The sequence below is a fragment of the Elgaria multicarinata genome, chromosome 3 (assembly GCF_023053635.1).
Source record: "Elgaria multicarinata webbii isolate HBS135686 ecotype San Diego chromosome 3, rElgMul1.1.pri, whole genome shotgun sequence".
Lineage (NCBI taxonomy): Eukaryota > Metazoa > Chordata > Lepidosauria > Squamata > Anguidae > Elgaria > Elgaria multicarinata.
The window spans coordinates 90,496,643-90,515,578 of NC_086173.1; the positions used below are offsets into that span (position 1 = coordinate 90,496,643).

General features: G+C 40.5%; 1 protein-coding gene across 1 annotated transcript in view; it reads right to left on the bottom strand.

The window, feature by feature from the left end:
- Positions 1–14,156, bottom strand: part of GLRA1 (glycine receptor alpha 1) — an 85,084-nt gene extending 70,928 nt beyond the window's left edge. Inside the window, exon 1 of the mRNA XM_063120893.1 lies at positions 13,514–14,156. Within this exon, the coding sequence (XP_062976963.1) occupies positions 13,514–13,569 (56 nt within the window). The 5' untranslated portion in view covers positions 13,570–14,156. The remainder of the gene's footprint in view (positions 1–13,513) is intronic.
- Positions 14,157–18,936: the final 4,780 nt, after the last annotated feature.

An 18,936-nucleotide genomic window follows, 5' to 3' on the forward strand; every position in this document is an offset into this window, starting at 1 on the left:
GCATTTTTTCATAAGGCTATGCAGAATTTTAAAATCTTTGATATTGCTTTATTTATTTATTTCTATATTGCCCAATAGCTGGAGCTCTCTAGGCAGTTCACAACAATTAAACAATTACCATAGAGCAAACCCTGAGCCTGTAAAAGACATGCACACATGCTTTATTTTGAGTACTAGTAGTTTCATACAAGTCCATAAGTACATTCCTGCACTGATAATGATCATGGTATTAATGTTGCAGTCTTAAAGCACACTGAAATTAGTGGGACTTGTTAGTGACTATGTATAACATGGGCTAATCTTGACGGCATCTCATCTATTTGCCAAACCAATGCCCCAGGGATACCATGGATGTATTCCTTAGTCACAATTTCTGGGAGCCAGAATTGCAAGTACTCCAAATCATTGGAAGCATTTTCATTGCCTGGTTTGGATATGACTCTTGATTTTCCCATTACGTATCTGAAGTCATTCTGTCTATATTTCTTCATTTTAATAACCTTTGTATTTGCATGGAAGTGGCACATAGGCATAGTTTGCGATATTTTTATATGTATATTAAGAAAGCAGTTCCCATGCAAGAACTGTTATCATTTGTTCAAGTTGGATAAGAGATTACAGCTGTGGTTTTGTATAAGCAGTGGATTCTCTCTCTCTCTCTCTCTCTCTCTCTCTCTCTCTCTCTCTCTCTCTCTCCTGAACAGCAATGTAACATCTAGCACCCAGAATCTGTAGTTGCCTTTGATGAAATTGCACAGAAAACCTTTTAGAAAATAACATCCTGATAACTGAAGCAGCCCTTCACAGATCTTTAAAATCACACATACAGTGCTGCTTCTTTCTTTTTTAAAAAGAAAGAAATGCAGAATAGGCAAAGTGATATCATACAGAATGAAACTTTTATTGACGTTGGAATGTGAAAACTGCCATCTCACATAGAACTCTTCAGCAGGCAGTGATCTGATAAGAGTGTTGTGCAACTTAAAAGTTGCACATTCCTATATGCTCAGAAATTGGTCCAGCAAAAGAAATGATATCGTCTATTTTGCATTTCATAGTTTCATGCTGAGAATTGTTATGGAGTCTTTGTAAATGTGTTGTTTTTATAGATAAGGGATGGACTAATTCACACATGGCTGTTCATTGCTCAGTCCCTGCAATGCTGATAAGTTGCATATGCAGTAGTTAGCATTGATTAAAAAAAAACATAGAGATTTTGCCACTTGAAATAAAGGGATCTTCATTCAGATGAAGATCTAGGAATGTCACCAAGTGATGAGATACTGAATGATGCATGTGAAATATGCATGTGTGACTCAGTCCCAACATCCCTACCCTAACAGGAAGTGCAATTCAGAGCACGGAAGTAAACTGGATTGTTGCCATTTATTTCAATGGAATGTGGAGTACTGGATGTTAGCTGCTGGCTTCTGTGGATTGCCATTCTTAGACAGGACCCACCAGTAACACCTTCCCCCAGTGTTCTGAACAGGTCTGGTCCTAATCACCATTTTAATTCCCCACAATGCTCCCAACATAGCATCATTCCAGGCCATCATGGGAAATTGAAATGGCAGCCAGATCCAGACTCTCGCTTACTGCTCAGGACGTCACTCCAAACACTGCTGCTCCTGCCTGCTGCTGCAACCAAGTACACCTACTCAGAGCCTACTGAAGGCCACCAGGAAGTCACTTTGCTCAGACCACCATCAAACCTGAAACCAGCCTGAATTAAGATTATGTGAACTGAAATCAGTGAGGTTTGTTTTCAAGCAAGTCTGCAATTTCAATCATGCTTTTTTTTTTAAAGTCAGTCCTACTGAAATGAATGAGACTTACTTTCAAGTAAAGATAGTTTGGATTAAAGTGTAAATGTATTTAGCACTGGGGTGTATCAGGATGATATTTTAAAAAATTATTGTGAAGATCAAAGCACAGTTTTGGATTCCCTGGGAATAAAGGCACCAATGGTTTAGGAGACTATTTGAAAATGATATTTCTGTTAGGTAAAACAAAGCTAATGAAGAATAGATCAGCTCTTGAATAAATATTCACAGTCATTCAAATATTTGGGCCTTATAAAATACAGCTTTTGAAATGAAAACGTAACATTTCCACTCTGCGAGAAGGATTTAGAGGCAAATGTACCCTGTGAGCTGATTTCCCTTCTAATACATTCTCATCAATGATGCCCAAGAACTTGTTTTAAAGGTAAGATGCAGCTATGGCTGTTGAGCTGGGACCCCCTAAGATTCCTCAGCTCAGCATTGTTTACAGACAAAGAGCTTTCTGCTCCTGTCAGAACTTTGGAATCCACATGACTCCATAAAATGCCTTTGACTCAGGCCTTAGCTGGACCTAGCAGTTTAGCGGGATGGAGGGGTGAAGATCTCATGATTTTGTTATGGCAAGAACTCCGTCTCTGTTCACACGCAGCATACGATGACCTCAGTGGGAGAGGCGTCGTGCCCGCCATTTTTTAAATTTTTAAAGAGACTGGAGCACATGAGCGCTCGTGCACACCAGTTAAGTATTTTTTTAAAAAACATATTTTCCCCGCTTCTCCCACCCCACCCTCGATAGGCGCAGAGCTCCTGAGGAGCTCTGCGTCCCGTGCGTGGGTCCCAGCTCCTCGCAAGAAACCACGAGGAGCTGGGACAAACCGCGGCACCTGGCCACATGTTCTGCGGTGGCTGGGTGCTGTGGACCTGAAGGGGAGGGTGAGATCCAGGGGCAAGGGAGGGATCATCCCTCCCTGATCCCGGGATCCCCTGTGTGTCATGTGGATGCACAGGGACGATCCCGGGGATTGCCCTGGGATATCACCCCATCTAGCTAACGCCTCAGTTTCATTCTTCATCAGGACTACTACATGTACATTGATGGTGCTATATAAATAAATAAATAATAATAATAATAATAATAATAATAATAATAATAATAATAATAATAGTTGTGCGCTAATATTTAATCCCACTGATTTTAAAGGTGGCCTTGGTAGATGGAGCAGAGCAAAGAGGGGCTGTGCAGTTGATTTTCAGACAGCAGTCATGGCCTGTTTGGATACGAGGAGAGGTGGTGGGTGGAAAAAGGAAGCCTGTTTTCCTTCCTAAGTCAAAAGGATTCATAAGAAGTGTGTCTTTGATTGGGGTAAATTGTGAGCCTTTCTACAGAGGTCTGGTGTGTGTACTGTTTGCAACCCTTCTTTATAGAATCCCTAGGCTTCTTTAGGCTGACAGACTTTTGTGACCTTAATTCCACTTGACAGTACTTAAAAGAAGGCTTTGCTTTTACAAGACTGAGAACTTGTAGCGTTTGTGTTTCTCCTTTATACTTCCATACTTCAGGAATAAATTGTTTGCCTGGAAACCCACCCACTGTATTTTTATGGGGGGAGGGAAACAATTGCGGAAATGTTTTATGATGTAAAACAGGGGTAGTCAGAAGGTAGACCTGGTTCTACTTGTAGATCTTTGGCTGATTTGTAGTCAATCAGCAAGGATTTCTGACTCTAAGGCTGAAACCTTATGCATGTTTAGACAGAAAAAAAGTCTTACAACTCCCAGCATGTCCCAGCTAGCCATGCTGGCTGTGGAATGCTGGGAGTTGTAGTGTGTGTGTGTGTGTGTGTGTATATATATATATATATATATATATAGAGAGAGAGAGAGAGAGAGAGAGAGAGAGAGAGAGAGAGAGAGAGAGAGAGAGAGAGAGTCTAATGCATAGGATTGTGCCATAATGAGTTTAATATAGGGTGACCATATAAGAAGGAGGACATGGTTCCTGTATCTTCAACAGTTGTATAGAAAAGGGAATTTCAGCAGGTGTTATTTGTATGCATGCAGCATCTGGTGAAATTCCCTCTTCAGCACAACAGTTAAAGCTGCAGGAGCCCTGCACTCTTTTGTATCTGGTCACTCTAGTACAGCTGCTATTGAGTCTGCAAATAGTAGAGTCTGCTGAAATGAAGACAGCTTGCAGTAACAAGGGCTGGATCTTCACTAGTGTTTTATAGTGGCATTAAAGTGGGGCACAATCCACGTTCATAGTGTTAGATCCTGCTTTATACTTCACATTCATAATGATTTGATACAAGGTGTAGATCTGGGTGGATTTTTGTGTGGAAAGACCATGAGTTCCAGTACCCAAAACAAGTTCCGGGGCTCAGAATTAATCACTTGTAGGTTTATGTCTTTGGTACCTGAACTCCTCCCCCCAGTAACCAGTTGGCACATTAATAAGAAAACTGATGGAAGGCTTAGGTTGGGTGGAAGGCAACAGTAGGAATTTCCTCCTACGATGCTACTTGGCTGCTGAATGGCCTTGAATTATAATACATTCATTCTCCCATTGAGTTCAGTGGAGTGAAGGCTCTGATGTGCATGTTTCTTTGGAATCTGTGTTGTTAATGAAAACAAACATGGAGGGGAGTTTGTCTTGGGAGTCATCTATTTGATTTTGGTGTGTCTTGGGCTGCCGCCGCCAGCTTGCATCTGAAGGCAATGTGCTGTGATTGATGGCACTGCAAGAACTGCTGTACCATACATGCAGTGATCTTCATATCAGCAGACCCTTGCTAACTGTTTCTCCCTGTCCTTAGAATGAAGGGCATGTGTGTTTGCATACATCTCAGGTTTCTGAAGGTTCTTTTACAAATCTAACATTCACCTTTTTAAAAATGAAATGGGATATGAGAGAGTATCTCTTTGTCAGTCAAGACATCTTATGCTTTATTTTAAGCTGACGCAACAGACACATATCTACTTGCCAGCAACCTGACAAATTTACATGATGCAATGTGTTAGCTGAGTTATTTGTTTACACAGTGCAAGATACCGAACAAACAATTGTCTCTATTTAATGCATTTTGTTCTGTGTAATTTAAGAGCATATTCCTTCCCTCTCAGTCTCTGTGTGTGGCTGTGTTTGGAGAACACAATAGACAATGGTTGGTTAATAGGCAACCCCATGGTTGATTATTGAGAGGGTCCTCCCCACACAACATGATTATAATCAACCATGGTGTGGATTAAGGCCAGCGTCAAGTTTACTATTAATCAACAGTGTGTTTGATTGATACACCCCTTGCCCTCCCCCCAATCTTCCCGCTAGTATCCCATCAGCCATTGCCAGTTCTACTGGCTGGACTAGAGTGACAGCCACTGCTTTGGTTGCTCTTGCCAGGGGACTCTGTAGTCACAGAAAATAACCAACTGTGTATGAGGAAATACTCAACAGTGCCTGACATATGTCATGATAACCAACAGTTGTTCAAATTATCAACTCTGCACAGTGTTGGTTATTTGTGTTGGTTATTTTGGCCAAATAACCAACTGTGGTGTGAAAAAGTCCTGACAGATGATACAATAACCAACAATTGACTATTTAATCCACTGTTGACCATTTAACCCACCATTGGTTATTGTATCTTCTGAACCCAGTCTCTCTCTCTCTCTCTCTCTCTCTCTCTCTCTCTCTCTCTCTCTCTCTCATAGTTAATGGTGTGCTAATTTCAGAGGGGAAAGGTCTGGCATTTATTATTATTATTATTATTTATTTATATAGCACCATCAATGTACATGGTGCTGTACAGATAACACAGTAAATAGCAAGACCCTGCCGCATAGGCTTACAATCTTGGCTTCTCTGAATATGTGAACTTAGAAAATCTGGCAATGTTACGCTTGTGTTTTATTCGATGGAAATAAATTTGCTTATTTGCCTTAGGTATTTGTTGTTGTTTTCCTAGAAGACTGCTTGTTCATTTGTCAGTGAATAATCTTATTCACTGTTACGCTTTGCTGGTGGTATGCTACAATCAAGATGATGATGATGATGATGATAAATATATGGGGCAAATGAGGCTTCGTTAAGGTAAATGAGCTTGCTTTAAGGCAGAAGGTTGGTATAAATGATCACTGAATACACATCACCCCAAAGTCTCTGATTCTACACATGCAACCTATGAAATATCATTTGGGTCAACAGAGCCCTCATTTTGTAAGTTGTAAATTATTGTAACTTTCCCAATGTTTATAGATAAAAGCACAGTGCTTAAGACTATTGGAAAATGGTGGCCTAAGAACTTTGAGTAGAGCAGGCTGTCAATCCCAGCCTATGCAACAATGGAATCAGTTACCTAGGGAGGTTGTGGGCTCCCCCACACTAGAGGCATTCAAGAGGCAGCTGGACAACCATCTGTCAGGGATGCTTTAGGGTGGATTCCTGCATTGAGCAGGGGGTTGGACTCGATGGCCTTGTAGGCCCCTTCCAACTCTGCTATTCTATGATTCTATGATTCTTACTTCAGGTCTATCAGTTAAGAATTTGAGAGAGTATCATGGATATTCTATGGAGAGACATCATGGATATTTTATGACAAGAAAGGAGGATGAAAAGTAATAAGCCAATGAAATGAGCTCACCAATGAAACACTTGAGTATGGTGATTTATTTTCCAGTGCTTGCTCTCCTGTCAATTTGTACATGCAAAAGTAGGCTTGTCTTTGATTGGGTCATGGGAAACACAGTCAAAAGCCACTTCTTTAGGTGGTAAATTATTTCATCCATTTTAACATGCTGATTTATCTAGGGTGACCATATGAAAAGGAGGGCAGGGCTCCTGTATCTTAACAGTTGTATTGAAAAGGGAATTTCAGCAGGTGTCATCTGTATATATGGAGAACCTGGTGAAATTCCCTCTTCATCACAACAGGTAAAGCTGCAGGTGCCCTGCCGTCTTTTAAATCTGATCACTCTACTATAGCTCCTGCAGCTTTAACTGTTGTGATGAAGAGGGAATTTCACCAGGTTCTCCATATATACAAATGACTCCTGCTGAAATTACCTTTTCTATGCAACTGTTAAAGATACAGGAACCCTGTCCTCCTTTTCATATGGTCACCCTAGGTTTATCCAAATCCTTTGACAGTATGCAAAATAACTTGAAACATTGCAATCCTAAGAAGACTTGTTTGAAAGTCCCACTGAAATCAATGGGACTTACTTCCAAATAACTGTGTTTAGAATTCTATTTGCAGCTTTGCAGTTAGACATGGAAATGAGGTCCAGTGGAATGCATCCCCCTGCTAAGGAATGGAAATATTAATCCCCCCTTGCGATGCTGCCGCTAAAAGTTCTCAAGACAATTAGAAACATGAAATTAACTAAGGATACAATCCTACTGATGCTTGGACAGAAAAATGTCCTGCAACTCCCAGCATTCCCCTGCTAGACTTGGACTTTTTTCCCTGTCTAAATCTGCATAGGAGATTTAGGTAACAACAACTAAGGTAACAACAACTAATCAGAGTAACAATATATGGAAAATAATGGGGGGGGGGAGCCGCTGTGAACGTCCACTCACAGCACAATTCTAAATATGCTTATGCAGAAGTAAGAACAACCACAAATACTTGGATTTACTGCCTAGTAGGTGTAGGCAGTAAACCCTTTAACCCTCTGACATCAGCAGATGTAAACAATCTAAAAACCTGGACTTAGCAGCCATTTTATGTCTTGTAATTTTGGATGTTCAAGCCTATAGATTTGGATAAATGACAATGGCCCCATTCAGACAATACACTAAACCATGCTGCTTAACCACAAAATGGTTAATGGAACGTATTAAGGTTAATGCATTCTGTTAACCATTTTTTGGTTAAGCAGCATGGTTTAGCACGTTGTCTGAATGGGGCCGTATAAAATTCTAATTCTGAATTAGTATTTACTCATATTCTGAGCTGTGTGTTTCTCCAACAACCTTGAGGCAGGTTGAAAAAAATATCATCACATTTCCTTAGTCAATAAACTGCAGTTAGGTTTGATAAAGTAGGTTTTGTGCATTTACACAGAAATGGCTCCATGCGCTAGCATTTGACATGGGCACTGAACAGAAAAGCAGAGGCACTTCTCTGTTGGTTTGACTTCCCAGATTAATTTCTTGCTGGACATTGACTAACAGCTACATTCAGATGCTGGAAACGTTAATGCGATTTGACCAAATGAGTAAATCTTGTGAGAATTGGGTGTTATGAATTCCGTGAGGTGACAGGACGACCCTCTCATGGGGACTTGTGGCTGCTGCAGTGCATCTTCTCTTCCAAGTGCTTTCGTTATAGAGTTGAGTCATTTTGTGGAGAAAGCAATGAACCCCCTCAGCCTGTAGGACTATTGTTCAGATCTAATATACGTCTGCAAATGTACGTGAACGACTCCCTCTCTCCTTATCCTTTGACTCCATCTAGCACACACAGCTTGTTGAGGATGTAGTCAGAGGCATTGTACAAACAAAGGGACAACCTAAGATTATTTTCAACATCCACCAACATTTTTTAACCCTGAAAGCATCTATTTGATATACCTGAGATCACAAAAGGCTGAGATGGCTTCAATTGCCCGTGATGAAAATACCCTCCTTTTTATTTTTAGGAACAAAGGAAGCTGCTTTATAGCAGGACAGACCATTTGACCAGTACTGCCCTGTGGCTATCCAGGGTCTGAGCCAGAATTGTTTCCCATTACCTACTACCTGATCCTGTTGACCAGAAATGTGAGAGATTAACCGGGGACATTGAACATGCCGAGCATGTGCTCTGCATCTGATCTATGGCCCCTCCCTTCTATGACCCCCACTCAAGTGCCATTCAAGATTAAGAAGAAGTTCACAGCCTTGAGGCTTCTCACAGAGTAGAGCTCTAGTCAGACCAAGTTCTAGTAAGAGCAAGTGTGGCAACTACTTACCTAATGATGTAGGAATGGACACCAATTCGGATGCCTTTAACGGGGGATTAGACAAATACATGGAGGAGAAGGGTATCAATGATTACTAGTCTTGATAACTGTGTATTACCCTCCAGCATTATAGTCAACATGCACACTTGTCCTAGCTGGTTGGTCACTGTGTGAACAGAACACTGGACTAAATATAGGCCTTTGGACTGATCCAATAGTTCTTACTGTTCCTTATTATGAACATTTGGATCGCAATTCAGTATTAGGCTTGTTAAGCTTCCCAGCACATTGGGATGGTTACAATTGCAAAAATAAAATGGTAGACTAGATGTACTTTTGGACTAACCTAGATGGTCAGTTTCTATATCTTACAGGAATCCAGCAGGGATAAAAGCAGCAATGAACCATAGCTGTATTCCATGTTGCATTTTGATAAATTATGCCAATTTGGAATGCATTCATTCTGAAGTATCTCTTGTAGGCAATTATGTATTATTTTGATTGTTCATAAAATATCAAAAGGGTTCTCTGAATTTTGGTTTGAGAATTGCATGAGAAGAAGCAAATACAGAGAGGCATCCCATAGTCTTGAGGAAGTGGGAAGAGGAATATCTGTGTCATCCTAATGAACCTTATAGAAATTATTTTAAAAGTGTAATTTGTTTAATAATGAAATGAATATTAGAAATATGGATTTTTTTTAAAAAAAGATATAATGTAGCATAGAAATGTGAAGACAATAAACTAAAATACATGGCCTGGACTATTATTTTTTCAAGGTATTAATAATTACTTAAAAGGGGATCTTGCTGTTGCTTTTATAGACTCCATGGATGAGAACAAAAACCTTTATTTTAAAAATATGCTAAAGCCCTTAAAATGACTTCTGGCTAGCACAACAATACGTCTTCCTCATAGTTTGTGCGCAAAGAGTTCCTTTAAAGAAGAACAACAGGGATTATAGCTAGCATGAGGCACATAGTCCTAGAAACCTCTCTTGCGGCCTCATTTGCAAGTTTCACTGCAATGTTATCCAGCATTGCAGAGGTATAGTGGACCAACTTGAAATCTGGAATCTCGGCTGCATTTTAGTGGCTCAAGGGCAAGTCCATTTCCCTTTTTTTAAAAAAAGTTCTGCTCCAGGGAGATGGCAAAAATAAATAAATAAATAAATAAATAAATAAATAAAAAACTGATCAGTTTAACCTTAAGGTAAGGAAAAACCGAAATTTTAATATGGTCACTTCTCATTTATTAGACTGTGTTTGCAATGGAAATCAAAAGAACACAGGAAAATATCATATGAAGTAATAATAAGTATATCCAACAGGTTTTATAAATGGCCAGCAAGTTGCAGTATACCAACCAGGTCTCACTGTAATTCTTCTTAGCAAAAATCCATCACTACAGGAAAGGCCTGATTCATGTACAACAGGTCTGGTTCTAATATCGGAGGTGAAACATAGCCTCAGATACTACGTTTCCTGTAATCCAAAGCCAGTCAACCTACCTACCTACCTACTTAACTTCTGGGAAGTTTCATCTAATTTATTTCAGCACAAGGTATCCAAGAATCAAGATCAATCCAATTTAATGGACGTTAAAGAAACACCAATATTCCTTTTCATCATTGCACATTCCAAGCTTATGTCTGTAATAGACCAGCTGTTTTGCAGTTTGAGTGGTCACCTATGATCTTTATGCTTTGCTAGAATTATTTAACACCATGAGATGATACAGATGAGACTATATTGAAAACATGGCACATTTTAAAACAAAATTATCATATTTGCAAGCTCTCGCATTCATACTTGCAAAGACTTTTTGCATGGAAAAATAGGATATATATATATATATATATATATATATATATATATATATAAAATCTGTTTTGCAGGTAGGTGTTTCGACATATCAATATCTCCATATTAATTGGGAGCAAAATTTTACACATGCATTTGAGGATGCAATAAAGCAAGGCTCCTTTGTGCTAATAACTGCACAAGCTTTGTAGAATTATGCACATGGCAAGGTTGGTGGAGAAACCTCAGTATTTGTCCAACATAAATGAAATTTCTTCTTCCCTTCACAAGTTTATAATAGTTATACGCTGAAACCACTTCATTCTGTGAAGGCATGCATATATCTATAGGAATACTGATAACAGAACTTCATCTATAAATGGCAATAGTGAATAAATTGCAAATTCTTTCAAAAACGCCCCAAGTGTAACAGAAACAAATATTATATTGGCAATATCATAATGTTTGCAATCACACACCAGATGTTATTTGTCCCTACAGATTTAGTAGGTTTTAATGGCTTACAGAAGGCCTTATGTTTAAACAGAAGCTTAGTTTTCTTCTCTGTAATTGCTGTATGTTTTCAACTTCCTCTTTTATTTTTAATTTGCAGATTATGTGTTGACGCAGTATTGACTCTTAGTTCAATCCAAATCTATTTTGGTTTGACAGATTGGTGGGGAGGGTGGATATCCAATTCTATCTAATGCACCCCATATTTCTGTTCTACTTTGGATTATTGGATTACTAGGTAGTTGCGTTTTTAGTATAACACTTCACTCTCTACAGGAATAATTGGCTTATATTAACTTCTCAAATAGTCCTTAATCCACTACGCTAAAATCTCAAAAATGATTTGTGAGTGAAATAATGTTTGGGACTTTCAGTTGCAAATAAGTACCACAGTCATGGAATGCACTAGAGATAAGTAGAAACTCTTTTCTACAACCACTGTTGCTTCTAGAAATATTTGCAGATGACAACTTAAGTTTGCTTCAAGTTCCTTATACCAAGAAGGCTCATTACAATGAATAACAGAAAACACCCATGTACTTAAAGCTGAACACCCTTGTTTCTATGAAAAGTAGGGAGATCACAAAGTTTATTTTGTTAGCATATTTTGCTAAAACTCCCATGGAATGTAACAAGACTTTCAGTTGATCAGGCTCCTTCAAAATGCGTCTGCATGCACATGTTTTATATAAAATGTGGGAAATGTATATATTCTAATCTGTAACAAGATGGGGAGAGAGGAATATAGAGGTATATTTCCCCTGCTTTTGAACTAACCCACTGACTAATGGAATGATATTTCTCTGCAATACTCAGACCCTGCTATAACTTTCATTTGAATGCTTTCTAGTTCCTTTCCAGAAACATTATTGACATTCTGAACTGATTATGGATGCAATGTTACATCATACCCTCTTGATATCTCTTCTTAAATATTGCACATTTTCCTTGCATGCCACTGATACCTGTTCACCATCCTGCATGGGGATTAGTTTGACCATACTCCACAAAGGCACCTGCATATCAGATATTAAAGCATACGGCACATTTATCTTGAACTAAGGTTGCAATCCTGTACACACTAAGGCAGTTTAAGCCCCACTGTAGTCCAGTTTAAAACTCAACTGTTTGCCAGACTGCATATTTCTAATCAAGTACTGCATGTGTATGCTTTGACCATGTAGATTTCCTTTATAATATGACCTCTGATGGGGCAAATACACTCCTTACTAAATATTAATTGAAAGATTGGAAAAGCTTCCAGCACTGACCTTGACATTCTTAGGACAAAGCTAATTCACTTTCACAATCTAAGAAATTCTAATAGTATATCTGTGTAAAGAAAGCAAGAGATACCCAAAGAAGAAGAAGGAGGAGGAGGAAACAAAAACAAAGGCTTTTGCAATGGTGTGTGTGTGTGTGCTTGTGTGTGTGGTCGGTCTATCTATCTTTTATCTATCTACATAACTACATAGGCACTGACAGTATGGTTCAGCATTCTTTATCAAAACACAAAATATTGTTCTTCTAAAACACATAGAGGGTTAAGTGTTCCACTCATGCTACTCAAATGAAGTGTAAGACTGATGAACTCTGCAGGTTCCCAAATGCATGTCTATGACACCTCAGAAGATTGCATTATTCCCACACAGTACGGCAGATCATCAACAATTACCGCTCCCTCCATGTGCTTAATAAGAACTTTTGAGAGAAGTATTATGGTAGTATTCATTATGACACACAGTTAGAAGACAAATAATAATAAAAAATACACAGTGACTGCAATCTTGTACACATTTACCTGGGAGTAAGTTCTATTGGATTCAACATGTACAGGATTGCACTGAAAATCTTGCCTTCTTAAAACAGTTGAAGCAAAAAGAGATAAATCTTTACTAAGGGGGGGGGAAGGATAGAGAAAACTTGTGCGTAAAGTTTCAAAAAATTGAACAATTTCACATTAGGGAAATAGTAGAATTAAGCCTGTTGAGCACAATAGGAATAATCCTCCTGGTGCAAAGCAATTCTTTTTAAAGGTTGCATTATAAATAGATGATGGAAGCATAATCCACTTTGTTCATCTTAACTTGCTTTTCTTTTAAGTTGGAAAATGAATTATTTTGTTTCGTGGAGACAAGTGTAACCCTCACTGTCACCACTAGTTGTCGCATTCCTACCAGTTTGAGCACCGGGTGTTTTCAGCACTGCGGTTACAGACAGAGAATGCAGTGCTAATTACACCGAGTAACTAATAAAGCTGTCAGAAGTCCTTATACTCAGGATTAAACAATTAGAAACAGAAAATAATGGGGGGGGGGAGAAGAGGTATGTGGGGGAAATCCCAAAAGATGACTTGAGAGTGTTCTGGCATGCAGGAGTCAAGCTAAGGAAACATACCAGATCTATGATGGCAATCTCAAACACCCAGACACCCCTAGCTCAGTGGTTTAGAAAACAGCCTACCTGAAGAATACTATGGTCTCCCAAAGGTAGACTCCAAGTGCATTGAGGTTACACATTTTTTCAGATCGGATGGATTTTGTAGTCCACGAGTCAGAAACAATAAATTGACACTTAGAAACAAACAAAATAAAAAAAATAAACAAATACCAGACTGAATAAAATGGTGGAAATTTCCTCTTTGCTAATTTTGTATACAATCCTTGCAGTTAGAGGTGGCGTGGGAAAGCGAAGGAGGCAGCTGAGCTTAGACGGGTGAGGCGCTGGGAATTCAGGACCCTGGACAGGAAACCACCCCCCACACGTTTCAGCACCTTGGAGAGAAAAAATGGGCATTTAAACTCCAGCGCTGTGTTGTGAACAGTCTTGCTTGGATGACCAGGTCCCTGCAAAAGAAAACCTCGTCTTTCAGGGGGATCCCAGCGCTCGCACGGGGCTTCTGGACCAGGCAGGACGCCACGAGAATATATTGGCCATGTGGGGGGGACACAGGCATGGGTGGGAGGAAGGGACCCAACGGCTAATCTCCTCGGGCGGCTGGGGTGTCTTCCTCAGTTATATCCAAGGGACTTTGCAATCCTCCCGATGCATTTGCTGCATTGTTCCGGAAATGTGGCTTCCCCGGCGGCGGTCGACGTTTCTCTGCTGCTGCCGATTCCTGCTTTGCCGGGATATTTTCCCCAAGAAGAAGTTAGGATTGCTGCAGGGAAGGTGTCCCATTGCTCGGGGCTAACGTGGGGAAAGGAGGCGAGGGCAAGTTTCATGGGGCTGGGATTCCCATGGTGATCACAACAGAAGAAGAGAAAAGTCTCTCAGTGGTCTCTCGATCCAGTCCATTTTCTTCCTCGTCCCATCTTTCCCTCACTAGAACTCGCCAGATCTTGAGACTTTCTTTGCTGCATTAATTTACTAAACTAAAAAAAAAAGGGGGAGAGAAAAAGACGGGGGAGGGGAGAGGAAATGTTTTTCCTTTTTTTTTTTTTAAAGAAAAGAAAAACCCCAACATTAAGCCAGCCTCTGTAGCATCCTTGCTCCGCCCACTGGCTCCTCTCATTGGCCAGTGAGACCGAAAAGCTACTCTCTGTTGTGCTTGGATCAAACGCCTGTTATTCGGCAGAGGAAATTAACCTTTAAAGTGCTGGTGCCCCCCACCCCCCGTTTTCTCTTTTGAAACCACCAGCTTTCAAAGTAGTCTTCCAAATCTCTCTGTGACATGACACGTTCCCAACAAATGTAACACAATCTCTGAGTCTCGATCAATGGAGCGATCAGCGTGCTTTCTTTTGTTCTCTCCCCGCTTCTTCCCCACCCCATCCCCACCCCCTTTCCCCCTTGAATTTCATTTAAACAAGAGTTGGGAAACCGCAGAGATAACCCGCCAAAGCGAGACAGGTAAGGAGAACACAGATCACAGAACGAATAGCATTAAGCTTCACTATCTTTTGCTGGTCAATATCACGCAATAGAAAGCATGTCGGTTTCTCCAAATCAGAACGGGGGAGCCTTAAAGGTTATAAACAGAGAAAAGATTCAGCTTCTGTATTTTTATTTTAAAGCACTTGAGATTCAGAAGAGCTTGAGATTCAGTCATTAGGGTTCCTTGATTCTCCCTTCCCTCCCCGCCTCTATTGGTCTGATCCTTCTAATTGTTTTTCTTTCTTTTCTTCTTTTTAAATAATTGCAATGCTTTCCTTGGATCAGATGTTTCTCCCTGCTCTTCTCTTCTCTTCGCCTCTATTGACACTATCAGTACAGTCAATCTGTGGCTACAGTTACTGAAATTGGGTTTAGTTAAGCTTGTTGTGTGGAATTCAGTTCCTCTTTGCCTGGTGACTCTTCCACACACAAGCAGAGTTTTTCCATTCTTCCTCCTGGAAGGCAACCTTTGAAATCAGTGTGCCATCGCTCTGTAAAGTCCTGTACATTTAAGACAGCATTAGCTCATTTACCCAATACTTATATTTTCGTTTGTCACAAATGTGCTTTCCTTCAGATGTCGTCATACCATTGGGTGGTGTGAATGGCAGCCTGTACTTGCTCTGATGTTCAGAGACACGAGTTCCTTTGCACGGAGTAGTGCTGGGCTACTCTGATGTGGCATCATGTTGCTTGCCTATTCACAAATCATTAGTTAGCCTTCCATAAGGTAACGGTAATGCATGTAACTTAGCTGTGTTGTATTAATGACTAAATGGAGTGAGGGCACGGGAGCCCTAGCCGGTGGGTGATACCTTTTCACAGTTGGTTGACGTCTCATTGCCAACAGCAGTGAAAACGTCCAACCAAAGAGAAATAATCCAATCAGTGGGACTTTATGGTAAGAGAGACCTTTTCCTCTTATTTGCTTCTATCAAAGACAATTCTCTGTTATGCACATCAATTCTATGCATGTTTACAAACATAGCTTTGGCTTTTGGGCGGTATAGAAATGAAATGAATAAACAAACAGAGACATTTACACATAGAAGTCCCACTGAATTTAATGAGGCTTTCTCCTGAGCGTGCTTAGAACTGCAGCCACAGCCTTTTCCAATAGCAACCACATTTTAAATGCCAGCACACTTTCATGTGTTTAATATTTATTACAGGCACAATCCAACTGAAGTTATGCAACTTTTTATTTCAGTGAGGGAGAATTACATACTAAACTCTCCCGTTCAAATAAACTGGAGCTGAGGTGCTTAACTTTGGCTGGATTATGCCAATGATGTTTTCATATATGATAGATTTGTTTATTTGTCTGATATTGCATATTGTGGGGGCATACATGTTAATATAAATAAATGGATGTCTAAAGGGGGAAGGGTTGATTTAAACTGTTACCATAGTGCAGCCTTTCCCAATCAGATGGAGATGCTGGGAATTGTAGTCCAACACAGGACACCAGGTTGGGGAAGGTTGCACTAATGTTTTAAAATATATTACTACTCCTCTCCCAGCACCTTTCATCAAAGGCTCTCAAAGCCATGCACCAGCAGTAAGAGAGTTAACTGTCCCCTTTGCTTCTTCTGGGCCTCTTCGCACATTTGCATGACAATTGTGCCTGCCCAGGAAATACCACTATTTCTCACATCAAACAGGTGAAATATGTATAGCAGATGTGCATTGTTCTCTGTGTACACATGCCTCTGCATTCCCAACACATGCACATGGGTGATTAAGGATGTGTGTCTATACCTGTGGAATTATGTGTGAAGAAGAATTCAGATACACTTGAGAGCTTACAGTGAAGAAAACCAAAACTCTCTACTGGCACCTTAAAGGTTTGATAGGCTATGTGCATGTTACGCTTGCTTGCCAGTTAATATATATATATATATATATATATATATATATATGACATGCTTTTACATTATTGTGTGCTTTTAGAACATTAATTAATTAATTAATCAATGTAAATACAGTACTTATACAATGCCTTTTTAAAATAATTGTTCTCAGTAATAATATTGACATATTCATGAAAATGTTCATCATAGTGGTTCATAGTAATGCCCATAGCTGGTTGGGAATTGTGATCCAGCACATCTGGAAGGCACCAGGTTGGGAAAGGTTAGTGTAATTTCTTGCAGTTGTATGTTCATGGTGGTGGGAAGAGTAGCTATTCCCATTTCTTGATGTGCTGAATTTCCCTTCTGGTATACATCTTTCCTTCTGCCCCAGTATACTGCATCAGCTGGAGTGCTGGTCTTGGATGTGATCCTAATCACTGGGCAAGTCTGATTATCAGACAGTATTAAAGGTCTGGGGGAAAATACGTAAGTTTTTGCTTCCCGCCTCAGACATTTTTCTCCCTCCTTCAAAATTCTAGAACCCGAGGTCATCCCATGAAGCTTATTGGTTGGAGATGCAGGGCAGATAAAAAGAAGTACTTCTTCATACAGTGCATAGTTAAGCTATGGAATTCACTACCACAAGATGTAGTGATGGCCACCAATTTGGATGGCTTTAAAAGGGGGTTGGATAAATTCCTGGAGGAGAAAGCTGTCAATGGCTACTAGTCCTGATAGCTATGTGCTACCTTGAGCAGCAGAGGCAGTAAGCCTATGTATACCAGGAGGATGCTATTGCACGTGTGTCCTGTTTGTGGGTTTCTGGTCAACAGCTGGTTGGCCAGTGAGTGAACAGAATGCTGGACTAGATGGACCCTTGGTCTGATCCACCATGACTACTCTCATGTTCTTACGTTCTAACAGAGGGATCATAGTAGGCAGGTTTCTCTTGGCAGAGCTTTATTTAGATATGGAGTTACAACAGGAAACAATCCTCTTGTTGCTATCCCTACACTTTGTTTTTAATGGAGTTGGGATATGAAGCTGAGTCCCAAGTGCAGATTGTACAGGGTGGGGAGTCCCTTAGCGAGGAGGTGCTCTAAAATAATAAGAGTTGCTTTGCTGGGCTAATTTGCTTTCAAGTCCCAGCAGTGGTCACACAGATGTTTCTGTGTTCATGAAGGTGATAGCCAAGCCTTCTTATTTTTGTCCTGCACCTGGTAGCCACAGCACACTTCTGTACATGGAAAGTGGAATGTCCATTTGGTTATTATGGATGATGCTTTTGCTTTGTGCCAATGATGTATGTGCCAGGGAGGAGGGGAGGGAGACAGAGGGAAAGTGGTAGCATGTGCCTCAAGGAAGAAGAGAGGCAGAGAATGAAAGAGTGAGACTGTGGTTAGGATCTTGGAATGGGAAGTGGGGTCTATGGTAGGAGGGAGGGGGACAGAGTGAAGCCTGGGGGTGGGGATGGGAAGGTGGTCTGGTAAGAACAGGTGACAAAGGTGGCATGATGGGAGGGCATCCCCCAGTGCTCTGTCGATTGGTGGTGGTGGTGATGTCATGTTTGTGTGGATATTGATCAGTCACATCCCTGGCTGCGAACCTCTAATGATTATTGAAAATAAGAATATTAGGCCAGGCCATTCACAGGGTTGGGAGGCAATGGAAATCTCTGGTCCAAACTCAGAACAACCCAATCACTAGCCTTACCCCCACCAAAACAATTCATCCAATGATGTAAGTCACAAGCAAAGAACAATCTACTGAACAAGGTTCCCGGTCAGTGGAGGCTGGTGGCTCCAATTTTGGCAAGGCTGTAATTCAGGGTTTCACTCAAAATCAGCCAGAAGACTAAGGTGCTGGACCTAGTTTTGGGGGTGGTGTTCAGCACATTGGACTGTTCCTTTAGAGACCTGGTTGGTTCTGATTGAAACTCAGAATGGATTTACACCTGACCAAAATCGAAGCCCCCAGCCTCCACTGATGCCAGTAGAAAAACACACACACACATCAAGATCATCTTTCCTCAACCTGGTGCCCTCCAGTTGTTTTGAACATCAAATTCCATCAGCTCCAGCCAGCATGACCAATGGCCAAGAATGCTGGGAGTTGTAGTCTGGAGGTTGGGGAAGGCTGATCTATATCACTCAA